This window comes from Colius striatus, chromosome 10 (genome assembly GCF_028858725.1).
Source record: "Colius striatus isolate bColStr4 chromosome 10, bColStr4.1.hap1, whole genome shotgun sequence".
NCBI lineage: Eukaryota > Metazoa > Chordata > Aves > Coliiformes > Coliidae > Colius > Colius striatus.
In genome coordinates, this window is record NC_084768.1 from 10,543,389 (window position 1) to 10,565,515 (window position 22,127).

Consider the following 22,127-nt stretch of genomic DNA (forward strand, 5'->3'; position numbering starts at 1 on the left):
TCCTATAAGATGGGCTGCCCAGAGAGTTTGTTTAGTCTCTTTCTCTGGAGATATTCAAAACCTACCTGTGTGACCTGAGTTCCTGTGTGACCTACTCTAGGTGGTCCTACACTGGCAGGGGGGTTGCACTGGATGATCTTTTGAGGTCCCTTCCAACCCTTGAGATTCTGTGATTTGTTTGAATTTCTTAATATAATTTTACATTTTATATCACAGTTTCTAAGACATGTATTGGACTGCATATAGAATCAAATTTTATGTCCCTCTCCAAAATATTCAAAAGTAATTAAAATAGTGTGTTTCATACCACTTAAGACAAAAAGGTCCAATGGGAAGATCTGGGTTTTTTCCAGTTCTTTGTTGGATAAAATTTGGCTTCTCATTTATTCCTTAATAACAGCATGTTTTAGTAGACAGAAATTATTAAAAAATATGGATATTGCAAGCTGGAAACCTACCTGGATCTATAATTAAGGAGCAACAATGTGTTATATAGCAAAAAATTCTACTCTGTATTGTATGTAACATAAGAGAAATAATCCCTAAAAGTGCTTAGCAGTAAGCCTTTCATGTAAAACATGACATTTTACCATTGACAGGATATATGCAGCCTGTGTTATGTTACAATACTGCACTCTTATTCTAACCAGTAAGTATGCTTAGAGAATCTCACTTTGCTTGTGTGGTTATGAAACAAAGCTCTAAATACTAAAAAGTGTTTCAAATGGATGAAATCTTACCTGCAAACTTGATGTGGAATTTATTCTCAGGCTTCAGTATTTGGACATACAAAGGACAATTTGGAGCAAAGTCTTTAACTGCCCATGCTCTTAAAATGGTTTGATGATCCTAGAATAGAGTATGAGGTGATGACAATGAAATACAAATAACAGTGTTACTTGGGTTGAAATGCCTTGTCTAGTCATGAAATTGGTGATATTAAAAGATAAAATATAAAGAATGAGTCATTATGTTTGCAGCATCAGCAATAAGAAAAGCTTTCAGACTCACGAACACAAGGGAAAATCTCTGCCTGGAACAGAGCATAATTGACATTTTTCAAACCATAATATTTTAATGTCAGTTGAGATGTTAGCAAGTACTTTTTCTACTAGAAATACTAGAAAGGAGTCATAAGTGGAAGACCTTTTGAGGATGATAAAATATATTATGTCACATTTTTCTCATTAACAGTTTCATAGTTGTAGGATTGCTGTGCTCACTCAGGAGAGTTCAGAACTTGGACATACTCTGCTCCTCTGCTACAAGGTTTCCTAGTATGCAGTCATTTTTTCTTCACTTTTTCTATGACATGTCAACTTAATGTCCTTAGGGCTGGGGGGGGAAATGTATTTAGGATTTTATGCTGCATTGTCTTAAGGGAATGAAATGCCAACACACCTTAGAAGTAGCAAATGCCTGGGTAATGGGATACGTGGTGGTCATACAGATATACTACAGGAGGAGTAACAGGTTTGGGAGCAGATTTGGGACTGATTTCTAAAACCTGTGTTGTTGAAGATGTAACCTAATATTTTTATTCAAAAGGTGTCAGGGAAACACAGTCTGTGTCACTTGCAGCAATGGTGTTGGCTTCATTGCACAGGGTTTGACATTTGCCTGCCTTCCTTTCCGTAGCAATCATTCATAGAACACATTGCCTTTTAAAAGTGGTGAGAAAAGGCTGTTTCCTATATGCTACCTGCATAGAAATATAGTTTATATTCAATTAAATTTAGGTGAATTATATTTTTAATTCTTGAGTATTACATACATGAGCTAAGATTAAATTAACTGTAACAAATCCAAACTGTACCAGTAAATACCATTTTGGTTGTACATTGCAGTACATTTCAGACTAAGTTTGCTCTTCCTCTTCTCAATGCTAGATATTTTCTTTGATGATTTTTTTTACAGTTTTGTCTAAAAAGCCTGGTTTTCTCAGAAGGTGCAAGAATTGCTAAAAAATAGTACGGAAAATGCTTATTGAATTGATTCAAATGACACCATTTTGTTAACAAACAAACCATCCTAGACCCATAGAACTGGGTGTGGTAAAACCATAAGTATGAATGTCAACGTACTTTTACGTAATTGTATAGGAAAAGGAATGACTTCTTAAAATTAAAATCTCTGATGATTATTTGGCACATTTACAGTTCTAACACTGTGAAATTGCTTTCCATATGATAATTCTTTTTTGAAGAGTGTGGAGTCTCCTTCTCTGGAAGTTTTCAAAACCCACCTGGATGCATTCCTGTGTGACCTGACCTAGGTGGGACCTGTTTTGGGTGGTGATTGGACTAGATGATCTCCAAAGGTCCCTTTCAACCCCTACCTTTCTATGATTCTATGATATACTATTAGTGGCTCCCTGTTTTACATACGTACCAATTTCTAGACTATCTTGAAGTGATTTAATATTCCTCCCAAGTATGAAAGAGGTATAAATGTACATGCTATAAACAAGAGATAACTTTAAATTATGCTTCTTTTTACATCAAAAAATTATGCTTCTTTGGGAGAAGGGAAAAATGTATATTCTTCTGTGTGCTCTCCACACAATGAACTGCAGTCAGTGATTTAAAAAATATCACTGATATCAATGGTGATTAATATAGAGGAGATATTTAAGGTCATATATCAAAAACTGTATATCTTAAAGTGGGTGTAACAGGAATTGAAATCATCAGAACTCAAAGCAAGACGTTGATTTAATATAGATTTTAAACTAGTTCTGTTAATTTATTTCTTTCTTGCCACACACGACTTGATAAATTAAGTTTTATCTTCCTACACGACGCATCCATCTTGTGATGCTATTAAGGCAGTGTAACTTAGATTACCAGTGCTACACAATTTAATTAATGGAAGGAGGGAAAAAAAAGGTGCAAGCTTGTACTCAACCATCTCTGAATTTTCAGAAAGCATAAGAACAAGGCTGTCAGCAGACGTGGTCCTTCCTATTAATCAGTTATCTACAGGATAATTAAAAACAAGATTTCTCTTCCCACCCCTCCTTGGGATAAACAGCAGATGCACGGTTTTCAGGCAGTTTAGTTTTGTGCAGCAATTTGATGTAGTCAGCCCATAGAAGTTACTGGTTAGCTGTGACTTAGTCACTTTTCTATACTACTTTTATAGACTTAAGTACAATTTACACTCTCTTTAAGAGTTCCATCCTCCAGAAGTGAACCAGACATCTGTCCTGCTTGATATAGCAGATGAGCAGCTCACGTCTTGGTCTGAGATGTAAAAATAGCATTTGATAGAGTAAAATTTGGCAGAGCTTTGTCTTGCCAGAGAAGAGAAAGTTTCTGGTATCAGACTTTGGAAAGCTGACAAATTCTTCGTCTGACTGTCGAAGTTCCTACTCCTCCAAGAGAAAAAGGAAGCAACTGACAATTTTTATGAAGTAACTGCATGTCACCTGTGAATTTACTTTTCTTCTGAGCTATAGATGAAATCCATGGATCAGAAGCAACCCAGCATTTGGCAGTAAAACTTATTAACTAACAAAATAACAAGCAATGAACACCCACTGGTATCCATGGCAAGTGAGCAGATCCTCTGCTGAGGACTGCAGTTGAGAAGGTAGAAACCCTTCTGGACTTTGAAAAATCACATGCGTAAGGACAGCTTTTCTGGTGGGGAATCTCCTTGATGCGTCTGTTAACTTTGATTTGACAGTTATGAGACATAGAAGACGATCCAAGGCACTCCCAGCAGTTTGTCAGCTTCTTGAGCACAGAAGGGTGAAAAATCAGCTCTAGTTACCAAGATTGATATGGGGTGACAAATCGTAACCTTATATACCACATGACTGAAGTTCTTAGTAGTGACTAGAGCTAGAACAAGGTAGGAAATTCAATCCATTTCATTTCCATTTTCTAGGGAGGGGGCAGTAAAATATTAAAAATTAAACAGTCATCCTGTTTTCCACCTGCAGGATAAATAATTGCATTCCCTGTGAAAAGGAAATCTGAACAACGAAAAAAAAAGAGAGAGGGTTGACATCTTGTTTGAACACTTCAGGTGGCATCAACAGCTGAGATACTACACCATTATGACCAGTCATCCAACAGGGCACTCTGTCCTAGAGCAAGGTAACGAGACTGTCTTTGGTAAGGTTTGTCTTTTTGTATGCTCCTGATACAATGATAAATGAGATTTGACAACAGTCTGTACTGGAAGCTGGAATATGCCAGGTACTAATTTGGTATTTCCTGGGGCACACTGTCCCTGAGGGCAGAAGGTGCCTCTAAATGAATGCTGTGGTGGTCCAGCTGTCCTTAAAGCTGCATAAACCTACCAAATGCAAAGTGAATCACATGCTCTGCTTGTATGGGATTTCTCATTTCAAATCTTTCCACAACTTTCAAGTATATTTTGTGAAATAAGATGTTGTAGCTGATTTATTCTGAACTTCATGGCTAATTAGGTAAGGGAGTTTGGCTTTTTTATGTTTTTAATATTGGTATTTTGTCAGGTATTTGCAAGAATGGTTGTTTGTTCTTATCCTTAAATGATATTCCAGCACCTCTTGTCAGCTCCAAACAGTATGCTTGCCTTACTTCAGTACTCCAGAATCACTTGCTGCCAATTCAGTGGCTTTCACTAGGTGTGTTCAGGAGTCTATTGTTGATTAATCAAATTCCACGCTCTTATTTGAGTATGTTTGAATATTATAGTAAGAGCAGATTTATTTCTCAGGGAGCTCTGTTTCTTTCTGCAAGTGGTGGATCCAGCACACGGTCTTTAGCTTTGAATAAAACTTTTTTTTTTTGCAGCCTGCTAACAGTCTACAAAAAAATTAAGTTATTTTTTATAAAATTTGCTTCTGGAGGCTTTTTTGCCCAGCAAGAAAATAACATTTTCTTCTTACTAGCTGCAGCTTATGATGGTTTTTGTTTCTTCCTTCTCTAATAATGCATATGTGTAGATATGGTAACAACTAAGTTTTGATGGCAGATGAAGTAATTGTACAAAGTGATATATGGAATATATTAAGAAATACTACATATATCATGCAGAGCCCTCATTTCTCCTGTTTGACTGTATCAATTTTGAGCATTTAGAAAAATAATTGCTGTTTCTTACAATGTAGTAGGAAAGTAGTATTTCTTAATTGAGATAGCTTAAAGCATAATTACTGAATTATAAACACTAGTTTAACCTTGTTAGGTAATTCTTAAGCATCTTAATTTAACTTTGTGAATATACAGACTTATTAAGATCTTCCTCTGCAGTTCAAGATTGAACTGAATAAAGGCAAATGTGCTATAAATTAGCAGGAAGCTCATGGTGAAAAATTCAAAGCTGTGTTCATAAATCCTTCCTCAGTGGACTTTTTTCCTGGATATTTGTAGTAGGTAATTTCATTAGTTTAAAGAGCTTAGTTCATCTTGAAATAGCTTTATTCTTTTATCACAGATATGCTCAGTAGCAGCTTGTATTATCAGTCTTCTTTTGTGGACCTGACTGCAAACTAGTTGCATGGGCAAAATCATAACAACTTATTTAAAGAACTTTGCCATTTTTCACATGTAAAATTGGCCAACAGGAGAAATGGTGAAAAACTATCAGATATATAGGTTATTTGGCATTAGTCACCAACTGAAAAGTTCCATTCAATTTTTACCATATTAGTAGGAAACTTTCAATCGTTCAGTAGTTCTGAATGGAGACACCAGTCAGTTGATATCTATCTCTTTTCTGATTTAATAACTGATAATAGTCCAGGCAATATGAATAAAAGTGTTTTGACAGACTGCTACCCTTTGGAGTGATTAATGACCAAGTATCAATACAAGGACCCATGATGTATGGTATTCTGCCATTGTTCCGTAAAAAAGGAGAGAATGAATAAAAATTTAATTTATTCAGCATGAAAATTCTTTTTTCAAAGTACTGTAAGAATACACTGCTTTGAAAAGAATGAAGTCCTGTGAGAATGTATACATTTTTACACTTTTTTTAAACAAGTTATACTCATTCACTCTTAGTTATTGCTACAAAACTTACAGCTGCTGTCCGGTCCACTTCACAGCGGCTGCTCAGAATGAAACAAGCTTCAGCATCATCCATTCTAGAAGAGGGGAGACAAGCCTGTTACATACCAAAACAATACTGATGTGCATTGGTGTTTCATAGCTCATGGTCTCGTATGCTTATAGAAACAGAATACAGAGAAAGTTTATCTGCTCTCACGCATTATCTGAGTGTCAGCAGCAGTCACCTTGTGCAGTAATTCATGGTGTACCAGTACTTTCTGACTAGGTTCTGGGAAAGTTTCTTTCCCTGCTGCCAAAGCAATAAGAGAGTGGCCTCAAACACAATTAATTTGCAAAATAAATCCATCTGCCATGAGTATAAAAGGTAAATAAATAGCACCAGTCTGCATGGTGTGTAAGGGTATGATTTGTACAAGTTATTGGTAAGAATAAATAAGAGAGGTATCTTCTCTTGTCTAGTGATAGCAGAAAGACAGGTAGATTTACTGAAAGCACACATTTGGGACAAGTAACAAACATTTCTGTGTACATATGCATTAAATGAATGAACTGTTTTCCGTTCACGGTCTCTTTGAGAACTTTTTTATGCCTAATTGTTCCCCAGTGGGTACAACTGGTCACATAATAAAAACAGTGGTGGTGGACATGCAGAGAAATAGGGACTTGCTTGACCTCCTTGGGAAGAAAGGACTTTCTGGGCAAAGAGAAACGGGTTAATGGCAGAAAGTGGTCTCACTGGTTATCAGAGCAGCAAACTGACTGAAAAGAGGATGTGATGGAGAATACTGGGATTGCTTTACATATGTTTCTGAGAAATTCCTCCTTCACTGAAGGGACAGCATTGGTGAAGTCATAATGGGATTTGTATGTTAATCCACTGAATGTGCATTATAGACTTCTCAGAAGGTTACCTCTCCATAAGAACTGGGAGTTGCAAGCTAAGTGAGAACAAAAGGTCATTCATTGATGCAATAAAGAAAGATAAGCCAGGGAAGGACTGTAATGAGGCAAAGTGATGTGCTACATAAATAATATTTCTAAAGTGTTCTGAAACAAGGGTTCAGGGCATTGAGATTATATACAAATATAGACTTAAGAACACAAATATAGATTTAAGTGGGATGAAAATGAGAGCTCGTGTGAGAAAACATTTGCAAGACACAGGCTCACTCTACATAAGATGCTCCACAATGTGATTCCAAGCTTATGATCCAGAATAGGATTATTGGTTTTATTTTGGTAGCAAAATTTAAGATCTATTTACATGCACCTGCAACTAAACTAAAGTTGATGAAGACATATATCTACAATGGGATGTCAGATAGTTTGGCCAACTTTTTGATTTTCTGATTATAGAAATAGTCATTGTAACAAAAGCAAATCAATAAATCCAAAATAGTAACATCAAATATAGCCAATGTGGAGAAGGGAGAACAGGAGGCCACTTCTGAGTGCTAATTTGGAAGAAAGCTTCGGAGCTGTATGGGTAGTTCCAGCTAAGCATGAGAGCAGAAGTCAGAAGATCTTTAACTAAATTGTATTCAAGAAAATTCAGTGAGATTAGATGAGATTTTGATGAGAGCTGATGAAATAACTAAGATTGACAGTATATATAGATGATTTCATAAGGAAGTGAAACCTCGTGTGAATATATTCACTTTTTTCCCAAATGTTTATTTCGTAACTTGAATTACTTCAGCCACAGATGACAAGGATAATAATTCAAGATTAACAACTATGGCTGTAATTCATCTAGAGCCAAAAACACAAATAGCATGAGTTTAAAAAGAAATTTGTTAGAACTCAGAATATCCTTATGAGAGAAGTGTTGTTAATGCCCTAATAACTGTAAAGCTTTGCCAGTTACACTATTTTTGTGACTGAAAACTGAATCTGAGACAAAAAAAACTCAACAGTTCTGCTGCTTGAGGCTGATAGAAGTTAAAGGGACTTTATATATTAAAGAGAAATTTGTGATATTTAAGGTGTAAGTTAAAGGAAAAAAAGCGGGCATGAAGAGGATTAAGGTTTGTGATGGTTCACTAAAGACAGTCAAAGAGAGAGAAAAAAATATTTGATGTCATGACATAACATGTAGGGGAAAGAAATCAGGTATGGTAGTACTATTTACTTTTTAGTGCTTGTCAGCATGGAGAATGTTTTAATCAGCTACTGTGTGGTTTGTTTCAAAAGCTGAAGGAGCTATAAAGCTTCCAGTCATGCTGATGAACAATATAAGCATCAGCGTGATACCTCACAACAGATTTTGTTTCTTTTTTTATTAAAGCTGGGCACATGAAAACTGTTCAGAGAACACCAAAAACTTGCAAAGTGAAGCTCTCAAAGGTAGGAAGTAAAAACAAATATCCTTTTTGTAAAGTTAAATTGTGTATTAAAGCATATGAAGGAAAACACAGTCTTAAGTGAATTGAGTATTTACTACTTGAGCACTCAGCCAACTTTGGGTACTCCTTTACTTTTTTGTGTGACCTTTATTGTGTTATTTTAACTTTGCATTTCACCTACATGTATAAATTTTGATAATGATATGATAATTTCTTCTTCTTGTTGTTGGTAACCATTTATTTATTAGAAGAAGTTTAACATGTGCCTTGTTAGCTTCTCAGTACATTATGTTCTCATTAAAAAGAAATACAGCAAATGTCTTAGGTATGGGGTTATATTTCATACGAAGTGTTCTATTAAATTCCCAGTACACTTCTTCCCTCAGGAGAGGCTGAAAATTATTCTATGACAGGTACATCCAATTACATGTTCTGCAGGAAAAAGCACACTTCCACAGTGTACTACCTTCAGGTTATTATAAGTGAAATTCAAGATTATCTTTTGGGACAGCCTAATTTTTCTTCTCCTAATGTGTAAAACAAATGCCAACTAAATCCCTACATTATTTCATTCTTGAAATCAGCAAGAAAGTGAAAAAAGGAACTTGTCTCTAAAGGAAAATTCTTAATCATGAAAAAAAAAGCTTCATTGTATCTTCAAATTTTAAACAGATATAAAAGTAGAGGGATTTTTCAGTAGCAGAAATCTGAGAAGATAACACTGCTCACTAGACTTCTCAATAGATTAGATTCTTGGCAATAACTCCCCTAGGGTAAAGAAAGCTGAATGACATAAATACTCAGACAGGTATTGGCTTAATTTTAGATATCTGTATTAGTTGCTGAATAAGTTCTTATAAAGAGAAGATAAGTTAAATCAGTTATTTGCTAAGAATCATCTTTCTTTTTGGAGAGTTTAAAGAGATGATCCTCCTACATGAATTCCACTGTGAATTCCTTCACATCTTCAAGTGATTGGATGTGGGGGGTGGTGAGGAACTGTGCTTGAGTGATATGTTGTGATTAATGTCATTCACTCTTAAGTGGTAGAGAGGGTTTTTTGGAAGCCATGGAAGTATGTGATAAGAGGAAGGCCCTGAAAGAAGAGTATATGGAGTTATAGTATAGTAGTTGCTTACACTACCAGACCAAATATAGGAAGAGAACAAAACTGTGCAACGGGTTCAAAGGGTGATGATTATTTTTGTTTACTTTCTTCCCCCTTCAGTTGGTGAGGAGAACTACCATCACATTTACCATCTTTGCTCAAGGAACAGAAATCAATTCTAGCATTACTGGCAGTTTTGGAATTTTCTGTGCTGCTTTTTCAGAAGAAATCACAGGCACTCTGTTTCAATACCTTTAAAAAATGAGACAGAAATGACAGTGAAGAAAATATTGGTCAAATGAAAGAGCTCACAAATATTTTTCCCTTGAAAAATTTCAGATATTAAGAAAAAGAGCCTTTCTCCATACACATGCTTCCTTCTAGCATAGCTTTAGTTGTTTGTCAGACTTATTTATCAAACAGCATGAGTGAAACACAAGTAAAAAAACCAATTGTGGTCAATATTTGCCTACTTAGCTCTCAACAGGTCTTGGTCTTTTAGTGCTGAGCCTTGCAGATAGATAACTCTTTGGGACCACATTGGGATTTGTAACACCCTTCGGACCTGAGCATCCATCTCAGTAGGACACAAAATAACGACGTAATAGTCCTGTCAAAAACATAAAGGGGAATAGTCATGCTATTTTTTACATTACCATTTATTGTTGGTAGAGAATGAGTCAAGAGACAATCAAGATGTCAAAAATGTCTCTGATAATCCTCAAATTTAATTGACAAAATTATGTGAATATGTGTTTTTAAAACATTGAATTCTTTCAAAAAAATTAATGCTCCCATAGAAACAAAAATTTTTTTAAATGGATTTTTGTTGCCACCCTGGGTTCTTTTGTGATTAGTTGACAATTGTCCAGCCATTTTTAGTACGACAATTTACATTTCTAAAGAATATAGGAAGTTTTCAACAATTGAAATGGAATTGTCTTCCCCCAACATTTTTCCTCCACATTAATGGGCAGATCTAAACTCTCGTTTCCTGCGCTATAAACAGTCCTTGTGGAGAAAAGTAAGGTTGCTCTGAAGCATACACGTATGAAAAGGAGAGGTAAATGCAATGTGAGAGGAGAGACTGAGAGCCTTGGACAGGCTTTTCATAGAAGTCTTCCTTAGCACACAGACTTTTTCAGGAAGCTTAGTGTGTGCATTGGATCCAGTGCGTCACCTGTATCCTTCACCTGTATCCTTGAAGGGAACATATACAAGCTCTTTTAGGTTACGTAAGAAGTATTAGGGCTTTTCTTCTTTTCCATCAGTGAATTGTGGAGCCTGACTCATTCTTCAAGCTAGTTAACTGAATTTTGGGTTTCAATTTGTGTTTGCATCTATAAAGAACAGGGTTTCTTTCTGCATTTGTTTATGCTTTTCACTAGCTAATTATTTTGGGCAATATTTTGGATTTGGGATTTGCCAAATCACTGCTCAGCAATTTGCGGACCATATCTTTATGATGTTTTGCGCTACTTAACGAAGCATGGTACTACAGGTGACTTAGTCAAAGACATAGAGAAGATTTAGTAAAAGAAATGGTCTGTAGCAAAGCTAATGATAATAAATCCAAACTGCTACTTCATATAAATAAGTTTTTCTATGATCAAAACAAGTCATGTGACATGTTTGCATTAGCTAGGGAACAAGTGTACACTAAGAACATGTCTTGTGTGCAATCTTTCAAGATCTTTGCTCTTTAAAGTACACCTGTTTATTTCTTAATTGCAGCAATTCCAAAAGGATCAAATCTTCCTAACACTGGCAAAAAACAAAGCAAAATTTGAAAACCAAAAGATGCTTTGACTTGGGAGGAGTTTTAGATCCATTCTCAAAACAACAGGAAAAAATAATTTGAGTAATTTTCATTTTTTTTCTGCTTTGGGGGAGAATATTAGGAATTTGCAAGAAAATATCTGTTTTCAAAACAACTGGCATAATTCCACAGTAATTCTATCTATTTAGTCTATGTATCTTTATTTAAAATTAACATCTCCACGCGGTATCTCAGGTTTCTTATTGCAATTATAGATCCTCAATTCAGTCAGCTGTTCCCAAATTCAGCTTTACAAATTAAAGATCATTTCAGAAGACTGTCTGCCAAAAGTTGGTGTTTTCAGTTTATTTTCCTTTTTTTTCCACTGAAGTACCTGCAATCTGGGGTGAGCATAGAATTCATTTAAGAAATCCATAAGTAAGTCAATCTTCAGGGAGCTAACACACAGCACAACATGTTTTTCTGTCTGAGCTCTGTGTCGACTGTAGTTACCACCAGACTTTTGTCTCTCCATCCACAAATATGCCAGCTGTTCAAACTGCAAGAGATGCCAATTGTCAGTGAAATATAGACAAGCAGATATGCCGTACAACTCTACTATGACTTCACAATGTTGCATCATTCTCTCATGCCTCTATGGAAAGCTGCCCTTAGCCCCCAATGTCTTTTTTCCTTGTAAAAATGTTCTCTAATAAGTGGGTGAAATGAATAATACAGTGATTGCAAAACATGGCAGTAGAGCCAGTCTCTGCCACACCAAAATAGCAGAGTAAATCCATTAAAATACAATGAGATTCCAGTAAATCCCAAATTTTAGAAATAAGTGAAGGCTCTAGCTTATTTTCTTTATATGTTTTCTATCTCTGAGCTCTCTTCTTGTAGTGTTATGTGACATAAATGATTCCCTCACATGAAAGGTTAAATTTTCACATACTTAAGTGTATACTGTGAGTATAGACACTCAGAAGTCCCGTTTTATTTAGTTTGGGCAATAAATCTTCCCAGAGATTTTACAATGTTCTGAAAGTGACCTTCTGGAAGCTTTCTTATCTGTCTTGCAAACTTAGATACCATTTAAAACACACAGCAATTGTTAATACAGCAAATTCCCCTTTGTCAGCTGAACAATCTGTGCAGGGTAACCATAAATATTGCTCTACTAGTCTGAAATTTTAAAGAGATACTGCAGCAATTAGTGCTATTGTAACAATCTGTAATAAAACATACAAACACTATTTCAAAGCTTGTTGCAACTCATGTGCATTTAATACTGAGCTTAGTTTAACTACTTATCCGTTTGATAGATGCTCTTTCTTATCCGCATTCAATGGATAGAGAGACTGAATCATGAATAATAACTGACTTCATATCATAGCAGAAGCTCAGGAAAGAATGTCCCCAACATTCTATGTATGGAAAACTCTATGAAGCTCTATTATAACTTCAAAACTATACAGTAAATTAGCTAATAATAGGTACATTTCTGTGAAAGGGCAGTAGATTCCAGGTTATTTACTAGATATGCCAAACTCTTATGCCTAATGCCAAGATCTTATGGCTGAAGTGTATATCAGAATTACCTGAAAGATTAAATTTCTATTTCCTAGGAAATTCCAAATTTCTTAACTAAAGTATATTTTAGTTTTGTATAGAATATCTCTTTTACTAGATTTCCAATGAACAGCAGTGTTCTTGTGTTGGTGTATACACCATGGCATGCAGAAATTAAATATTTAGGTATAAAGAAAATGTTGAAATAATTTTAAGAAAAGTAATGCTGAAAGCTTGAGCTTCCAACCAAGTCTAATACAAGCTTTGATAAGCATGCACAGTGTCTCCCCACATCCCCTGTTTGTGGCATGAGATCTGAGTGATCAGCAAGAGTGGAAAGTTAATGTCTTGGCAGGGCTTCCAGTGTAATCTCTGTCATCAAGCCTCACCTAAAGAGCTGGGAAATACTTGGTAGAAATTTAATGAAACTGGTTGACCACTTGAAATGGATTTTCATAAATCAGTCTTTTCCTGTTAAAGCTGTTCTAAGTTCTAAACTTAAGTAGGTATCGAAAAGTCCTAACTGCTGTTGGCTCTGTGTGTGCGTGCGCGCATGTGTGTGTGTAGCAACATACACAGCTGTGAACCCAATTTGCTTGAGTTGCAGATTTAATGAGATTTTTTTCAAGTTAGCACTGAGCTGTAAGAATAAGAGAGGAGGTGGAAGGAACCAAAATTAGAAACAAAGAGCCTGCAGAGGAAATGCTATGAAGAAAGTGCTGGCTACTGTTGTAGGGATTTTTTTTTTTAATTGCTCCCTTAATAACAAACCCATATCTCAGGATAAAGAAAGGGCTCTGTGGTACATGACAGGAACAGAAAGCTTTCATCAGCACTTGAAAACTGTTATTAGTGCTCTGTTTTTAAGTATAAATCTAGGCTATAGGAGAACAGACAAAAGGAAAAAGAACAAAAAAAAAAAGAACCTGAATAGAAAGATGGTTATTTTTTCTGACATTTAATATTCAATAATAATAGTAACAATAAATTATCACAGCTATTATTCTTTTGTTTTAAAAACAGTTCTAAAGATAAGAAAAATCCACATTTACCTGTATGGGCAACACCACAAGAGCAACACAGATCATAATGACAACAAGCAGCTTTGAAGGCCATATCTTGGGTGTAACATCCCCAAAGCCCACAGTGGAAAATGTTACTATGCAGAAATAAAGGGAGTCAAAGAGAGTCAACCTGTTTCCTGCTCGTTCCAGATGCTGAATTCCACAAATACTATGTAGAAAAGAATAAATAAAGACACGAAAAATAAAAACTGTACTCAGGGTCAGTTCAAGTTCGATGTGATTATTTGTGCAGAGAACTATTTACTTTCATAATTCATCAATTGCTTAGCAGAGATAACTTTTTAAGAAGAGTAAAAATTAATTCAAAGCAGAAGTGTGTTAGTAATACAATTTTCAAATGTCATTTGTAATAAAAGAAACTCATTTTTTTATTATTTGAGTACGATAGCCACAACTTTGTATCTAGGTTTTGCTTAGTGGCTGTTGTGAGGAAGGCCTGGTGTATAGAACATCATGGATTGATGTAATTCCTTTCTAAACCAGAACAAAACAGATGGTTTATAGTTGCCACCATTCAGAATTTTTTTATACACATCTTCTAACTTTTTCAGAGAGAGTTTGCTGGCATGTCCAAGAAGATGTACATACTGCTTTCTTCAAATCTATTGCTGTCTTTCTGTGACAAGAGTTACTAGCATGAACTAGTTAACGGTACTATGTGTTGCACACGAGAAGGATAACGTTGGTACAAATAGGTACTGACTCTGGAATAAAATGAATGTAAGAATTGCAGGCTATCGAATTGTCAGAGGAATGAGTCCAGGGTCATCCTTCAGATAGAAAGTGAATGACACCATATGTCATGAAGATTCTGTTTGCTAAAAGTACAGAAGAGAAATGATTGTTTTTCATAGTAGAACAAATGAAGTTCATTCCTTCCAGTCACACGTTACATTTACACAAGTAAATGGTAACCCAAATTAATTAATACTTATTTCTCTTGCAATCAGCATGTGGTTTGGTTTTGAGAAGCAGTAGCAGAATCTATCCAAAGGCCTTACTGCTATTTATGTAGCAGATTGTTTAAATATATTACTTTGATAAAATATATCAAGACATAGAGTTTGCCAAGCTTAAAATACGATCTTCCCTTAGTAGAATTGCTTAGACCAGTTCAGGCTTTTCAGCTATATGAAGAAAACCAACGTGTGAACCATCCTGAATGCTGTTTTTTTCCCCCTTGGAGTTAGCAGAATGATTTATTCTCAGAGAATTAGAAGAATAATTGATAAATAATATCTTAGTAATTATCCTAGAACATATCAAAGATGATTTCTTTGTCTATGGTATCCAGATGGTAATAGTCACTCATCAATATCTGCTATGGTAAGATCTTTGCATCACCAGGGAGACCCTGTGTTTATAACAGCTTTAGCAGTTGTTCTTCTGTTCTCTGTTCTGTTCTCCAAAAATAATTTAGCTGTGGGCAGTGGCATTTCCAGAACATATGGATCAAATTCCCAGTTTCCTTTTCACAGTTCTAGCATTTGTAGTTTTCACACATCTCAAAATGTTCTAAAAAGGGGGAAGGTTTTTTCCCCTGTTGTTTGCATAAGTTTCATACTTCAATCTGAACTGATACTTTCATATTCCTATTCAATTTGTCCCACATTTTTCACTGAAGCTATAATCTAGATCTTCCATAACTTCTCCATGTTCTCAGTTTTCCTTTTTCTTCTTGACAAAAAGTATAACTATATTTACAGTAGGACTGTAAGGAATTATGCTAATAAAGCTTTCTTTTGGCCTCAGAAAAGACAGTTTTTCAGCTAAATCCTTCTCATTTGAAATAATGGAGAATACCATAGAGGCAGACAAGTATGAAAAAAAGAAGTTATTTTAATACCATTATTCACATAAGTTACAGATTATTTTAAAAGGAGAATGGTGATGGATTTTTAATTCTTTGTTGTTATTATTCCTGATCACCTTGGTGCATTATCTTCTCTTTAGTTGTCTTTTGTAGGCACATCTCTTGACTTCACAAATTAAGTTTACAAGAACCAGGAAAGCAGCAGTTACTCTGATACTGTGATATGGCTCCCACTTAACACACAGTCTGTAATGAATCATAGAATGGTAGGGGTTGGAAGGGACCTCCAGAGATCATCCAGTCCAACCCCCCTGCAGAAGCAGGGTCACCTAGATCAGGTCACATAGGAATATGTCCAGGCAGGTCTTGAAGACCTCCAAGGAAGGAGACTCCACAACCCCTCTGGGCAGCCTGTGCCAGGGCTCCCTCACCTCAACAGTGAAATAGTTTTTTCTTATATTTAAGTGGAATTTTTTGTGTTCCAGCTTCATCCCATTACCCCTTGTCCTGTTGCTAGTTACTATAGAAAAAAAGGGATGCCCCAACCTCCTGACACCCACCCTTTAGACATTTATAAATGTTAATAAGGTCTCCCCTCAATCTCCTCTTCTCCAGACTAAACAGCCCCAGTTCCTGCAGCCTTTCCTCATATGAAAGATGTTCCAGTCCCCTGATCATCTTGTGAACGATCATGTTATTGGTAGAAATGTAAGGGAGGGGGTTGATGCTGGTACCTGTGAAATTGATTGGTGTCTGTATATGCAAAAGGTTCAATTTTACCCTTTATATCTGACAGGTTGGATTAAAACATTAAAAGTAATCTGCTCTATGTTGTTTTTACCTTTTCAATGAATAAGAACTGTTTCTTTGCTTTTTATTCCTTTTGTAAAACCTTAAAAATTTTAGTAGGTTGCTGGTAGGAAAACTCAAGCCTTGATGAAGGAGATATTTTCTGTGTTATTAATTATTATTCCTCATGAGCTCTCTTCAGCTAGCTCACCCAATCATACTTTAGCTTAAATGAAATAATATATCATTAATCATTTCAGCCTTTTCTAAGTGAACAGTAAAATCTCTATTGAATTTAGTGAGAACAAGGTTTCACTTTATCAGCTGCACTCCCTTCTAGTCCTATATATTCCTACTCCTCGAAGCCATCAAGATAATTTTGTGTCTGATCCAGAATGTTGTGGATTCAAGCTGTTTCTCATTGAACTCAGTGGGCATGAGACAGAGCTTCTCACATTTAGTTACCAATATTGAAGTCTGTAAGATATGGGAGCTATTTCTTCTTTGCTGAAGCAGAAATTCAGCTTTTCTAACAACTTGTTCAACAAATTCATTTTTTTCCTCAAAATTACAAAAAGTAAAGATAGTAACGTGTAATCTCTGAAGATTAGTCATGTTTAGTTTAGTTATCATATGAACTTTTCAGAGTTCAATATTTGTTTTACTGGAAGTTTTCTAATTCTAGGAACCTTTGTTTGCTTGAGTGTTTCATGTGCCAAAACTAAGTATTATTTGTAACTAGCCTATCTCCAGATGTAGTACAGAAAGAAATACTGTAGAAGGAAAGAAAAACAACCCCTGAGATAGAATGGACAGAATAAGAACCATTTCAATAGTGATTTGAAAGTACTGTCCATTAACTATTCTTGTTTCTAATCTCTTTTGTATTTTACATACATAGTTTATATTTTCATTTGTTGCCAAATATGCCTGATTGCTACGCTCTTGATTTTACTTTAAGGGATAATTATTGTTTACAGGTACAATCTCTTGAGGTCTAAAATAATGCACCTGAGGCAGAAGCCCAAGATGCTTAGGTGTCTTCAGGATTAGGTATCAACAGCATTGTTTTCTTTGGATCTTAACTTAGAGGTTCAACTTGTGTAGTTACTCTGTTGTGTTTCACGTAGCTAGCCACAAGGGACTAATAAATATATTGAAATGAATGGGGATTAATGTTATTTGGTTCAGTGAAATTCCATGGTATAGACTCAGTGCTTCCACAATACAGAATAGCCATCTGAAATAACTCAGTAATATAGTGTATAGTAATTCTGCATTGTAGCAATGTATGTGAAGGAAAACGGACATGTGGCCCACCCAGACTTTGGTTATATGTAACTGTAAGCTGCATGGGGCTCAGATGCAGGCCTCAGACTTTGGCTATATCAGACAGTGAACAATGGGCCTAAAGAATAGTAAAGGATGAGTTGCTTATTAGAATGTAGATATGAAGGCAGCTGTGTGTGGGAAAGAAACTGAAAGAAAGAAATTAGATAAAGAAGGAATTAGGTAAAAGAATGTAGAAACTGCTACTATCAAGGTATCAGCATAGTTAAGCTTAACAAATCATATTTTGCTATTAGGCGCGTGAACAGAGCATGATAGACTGAGCTATCCAATCATAATAGATTACATCATGTATTTAGAAACAAATAACATATATAATCTATAATGTGATTGAATGCTAAAATAAACGGCTTCTGCATTGATCATATTGGTCTGATGTGTAGTCCATGAATCCCATCCCACGAGGTGGTCCCCGTGTTACCAGCAGCTTCCCACAGACAAAACTCTTTAAAGTTTCCACCTATCCTACCACAGAATGGTAATGTTAGAACAAATTGCAGATTAAAATAAGATTGGTTGTTCTGTACTGCCAAATTGCTGTTGCATTATTTTAAAACCTTCTAATGCTACTGTCACAGATTTTAGTTTTTTTCTTTACGAGAAAAATTAGCATGAACCATCAGTTAGGAAAATTTTTGACAGACCATCTACTGTAGCAAATATCTATGGGTAAAATGCAAACACAGAAAAATATTGAGGAAGACAACCACATTCACTTTCCAGGAAATATATGGGCAGGCATTAGAGTCACATTTTACTGTGACGGTGGCTGTAACTATCTGCTTAAGGAAGTGAAGATTTGGAGGAGTTCCTCCAAGATGTTTAAAGAAACTTCCTCAATCTTTATACCAAAATAAAATTTTGCTATAGAACAGTTTATACTTCAGTCTCACTCTGGGAGGCATGTAGTACCTCTTAGAAGTCTCATAAATGCATAGAAGTTTTGCCCGAAATTGCAAAAGGTGCTCACTATTTGCCAGAGATGTTATGATTACATTGATGGCAGTCTGAAGCCCTCGAAAGGGAAGTGCTATTAGGACTAATGCTGTATCTGGAGAATTGCCTTCTTTGTACAGAGGTAAAAAGTTTTTCATACTGGAAGCTGTCTCTACGGAGTGTCTTCTCTAGGACACTAATGCAGAGCCAGATGCAGTTTTGTCCTATATCCGTCCAGGCATTACTGGAAAAGCAATTCTCGGTGCTTGTAGAATTATTATACGTAGAACTATTAAATTCAGTTCGCACTTCATAAAACTCTGTATTGAATACTGATGTAACTGAAAGGACATCAAAGTGGCACTTTTTTTCATTCACTGTATCAGATACATTGGGAAATATTGTCTGTTGACTTCTGAATAATACATGTCCTCTGAATTTTTATTCTCTTTTTCCAAGGAGACACTACTGACCTGTGTAGTCTGAACCTACAAAAGGTGAAAGTGTTGTTAACAACCTTACTCATGACCTAAAAACCTAATGCTTTCTGCCAAAACCTCAGATTCTTATGTAAATAATGAAGTGGCAAAGAACAATGAATGATCAGAAACTACAGCAAGTAAATGAGGGAAGAGACGATCAGAAAGTGCTATGACTGATAATAAAATGTCTATCCTGCCCAAACATCCTGAAGCTTTTAAGTTCTTAAAAATCAAGTGCTGCTACTTTTTCCAAGCCCTATGATGGTTTCTCAGATCTTGTATAAAATCTGGTTATTTTCTAAAAAACAATTTTCCAAAATGAGCATTAAAAGAGGAAAAAAAAAAACCACAACCACTAGTTTAGGTAGAGATGCAATTTTCAAACAGAATCTGGTCCAACATATATATCAAATATATACCAAATATGTAGTATATCAAATCTAGGAATTAAAATGAGGAGTCCCAATCTGTCCCTTTCATTTCATCTAGAAGGCTTTAAAGCTATGGAAATACCTGAATTCCAGGACATAGAAATGATGAATTGCATACGACAGTGCAAGTACCAAGGGAGAAGTGTTGATTGGAAAGAAGATGAAGGTTGTTATGTTATCTTTAAGTCAGTAGAGGTACATACTTGCTGTAACAAATCCTACAAATGCAGCAGATTGCACTGAAATCTATTCACTGATTGGATAAAAAAAAAATACTGCTGGACATTGTGGCTTCTTAATATTCACGGACAAAATTAATGTTATAACAAATATCTCAGATATTTTTGTAAGTCTAGTGTAACTTCACCACACAGTCCAAAGTAAATCTTTCAATACTTCCACAATGTTTTCTTTTCAAATGCCATCATATGTTTTCATACAACACTTTCTCTTTTTTTTCAGAATCACAATAGTAAAGGGAAAGATTCAACTTCAACAGGCTTTGACTTAAGCTTTTCAGTTCTGAGGGACTTTGTAGGCAAGCTGAGGTAGGGGTGCAGAAGTCTTTCTTTCACTACACAGCAATCCCATTCTGTCAGAAATTAATTGTTAATTTCTCTTCATTTGGAAAGGTCACTTTCTTCTGTATTACAATTTCATCTTCATCCTAAACGATGGTGTTTGATGGTATCATTATTGCTTACCCATGATGTCTAATAGAAGCATTTTCCTTCCCAACGATTGGTATGTTATACACAGCTAAGGCTTGCAAAAGCTCAGCTTATAAAAATAAACTTCCACTAGCAAGACATGTGATTTCCAGAAACTGCAGAACATCTTGTTAAGCAGGACAGGATATTATGAAATGGCCAGCTTTATATAAATATTTGTTGAAACTGAGTGAGAAACTTTCTACTCCTGATGCTGCATTTTGTAAGTGGAACTGTAGGAAAACAATTCTGGTCAGTGAGACCACACGAGTCCCACTGTGGGCAGCATTCTGCTCACTGTATTCCCATACAAAGGTCTCTGCACTCTTTTGTCTGTAAATCCAAGAAACCATCTATATTTTTGTATGCTTTTGGTCTGCCTCATAGCTTTGATGATAAAAAAAGTAAAACTTGGTCTTACAACTTCCATGCGTCACTACTGTTGGAGCTAAGAGTCTGCGGTTTTGGACTGTTCACACAAGGAGTCAGTAAATGTTCAGGAAATAGAATCATAGAATCACAGAGAATTGTTTCAGCTGGAAGAGACCTTTTAAGATCAAGTCCAGACTTTGTCCATGCAGTCAGTCCTTCAACCATCAGATACTCTTTACCTGCAGAGTGCTACAGAATTAGGTAGTGTATATTAGAAGTAGTAGAATTCCTTCTTTCTCAGGGAGAAAAATTAAGTAATCTATAATGCTCATAAATTACATATTGTACTGGAAAATTCAAATGCAAACTTCTAAATTAATATACCTGCCAGGTTATGTTTTGGAACATCATGTTTAATGTTTCCTGCAATAGTTTTGGAACACTTTTAAGGGTGTAACAGTTGTTATGCAAATTACTCACTCTCTCTCAATCAAACTGAATTAACATTTGAAAGATGTGTTATCTGAATATTTGTTTAAAATGTTTAAGAAGCACCTAACCCAGTGTGTGTAAAATCAGGACAGGAATTAGAGACAGAGGTATCAACTATGACTAGGTATACATCCATTTAATTTCCCAGTGGCAGAATGTAAGCCATAGTTATCCCCTTGGTATAAATAATAAAAAGTAATAAAAACCCTTACAAATATGAAGAAAACCTAAAAAATGCAAACTAGCTTTATGATGCTGGTTGGATATATGTCTCAACCCAAGTTTGTTCTAAGTTGTAACTCATGGACGATTATCTTGAATTTCCAAAGCCTCAGACTGTAGCACTGCTGCTAGAGAAATTGTTTAATTATGTATTTGATAGATTTTAAACATGAGGCTTGGATTTTCATCATTGGATTTGTTTCAAAAGAAAAAATCTTGAATCATAGGTTGGCTAAAAGAAGCCACAGTTATAAAGAAATGGCAACACAGTCTTCTAAATCTCTTGAGATCAGTTCATATCTGCCGTGGAAACACCATTTTTTATCTTTCTTATTATTTGCTCATTTTTGAAGTAAGTAACCATTATTGGTTAGATTGCTAATGGAGATCTGGAAGATCCAGTTTCATAGTCATCCTCCATGTCCTCTGTGACTGTAAATTCAGATCCTGTTTCTTTCCTCTTTATGATAACAACAGAGATGGTAAGAAGAGGCAAAAAAAGTTGGACAAAGTTTCTATGCCCTCATATGCACTTCTGGAGAAAAACAATAGAATATGCAATTGGAAGACTAAAGGATGAATAAATAGAAGACCCAGACATATAGGCTAAAAACTGATCAGAAATAACTGTTTCTCATGGCAGCTGC

General features: G+C 35.5%; 1 protein-coding gene across 4 annotated transcripts in view; it reads right to left on the reverse strand.

Moving 5' to 3' along the window:
• KCNT2 (potassium sodium-activated channel subfamily T member 2) overlaps positions 1–22,127 on the reverse strand; it is a 122,172-nt gene that overhangs the window by 38,734 nt on the left and 61,311 nt on the right. For all 4 annotated transcript variants that reach the window (XM_062003506.1, XM_062003505.1, XM_062003504.1 and 1 more), the window contains 5 exons: positions 13,851–14,031; positions 11,621–11,785; positions 9,941–10,077; positions 6,025–6,088; positions 741–849 (listed from right to left, as the gene is read on the reverse strand). In XM_062003506.1, coding sequence (XP_061859490.1) covers positions 741–849; positions 6,025–6,088; positions 9,941–10,077; positions 11,621–11,785; positions 13,851–14,031 — 656 coding nt within the window. The remainder of the gene's footprint in view (positions 1–740; positions 850–6,024; positions 6,089–9,940; positions 10,078–11,620; positions 11,786–13,850; positions 14,032–22,127) is intronic.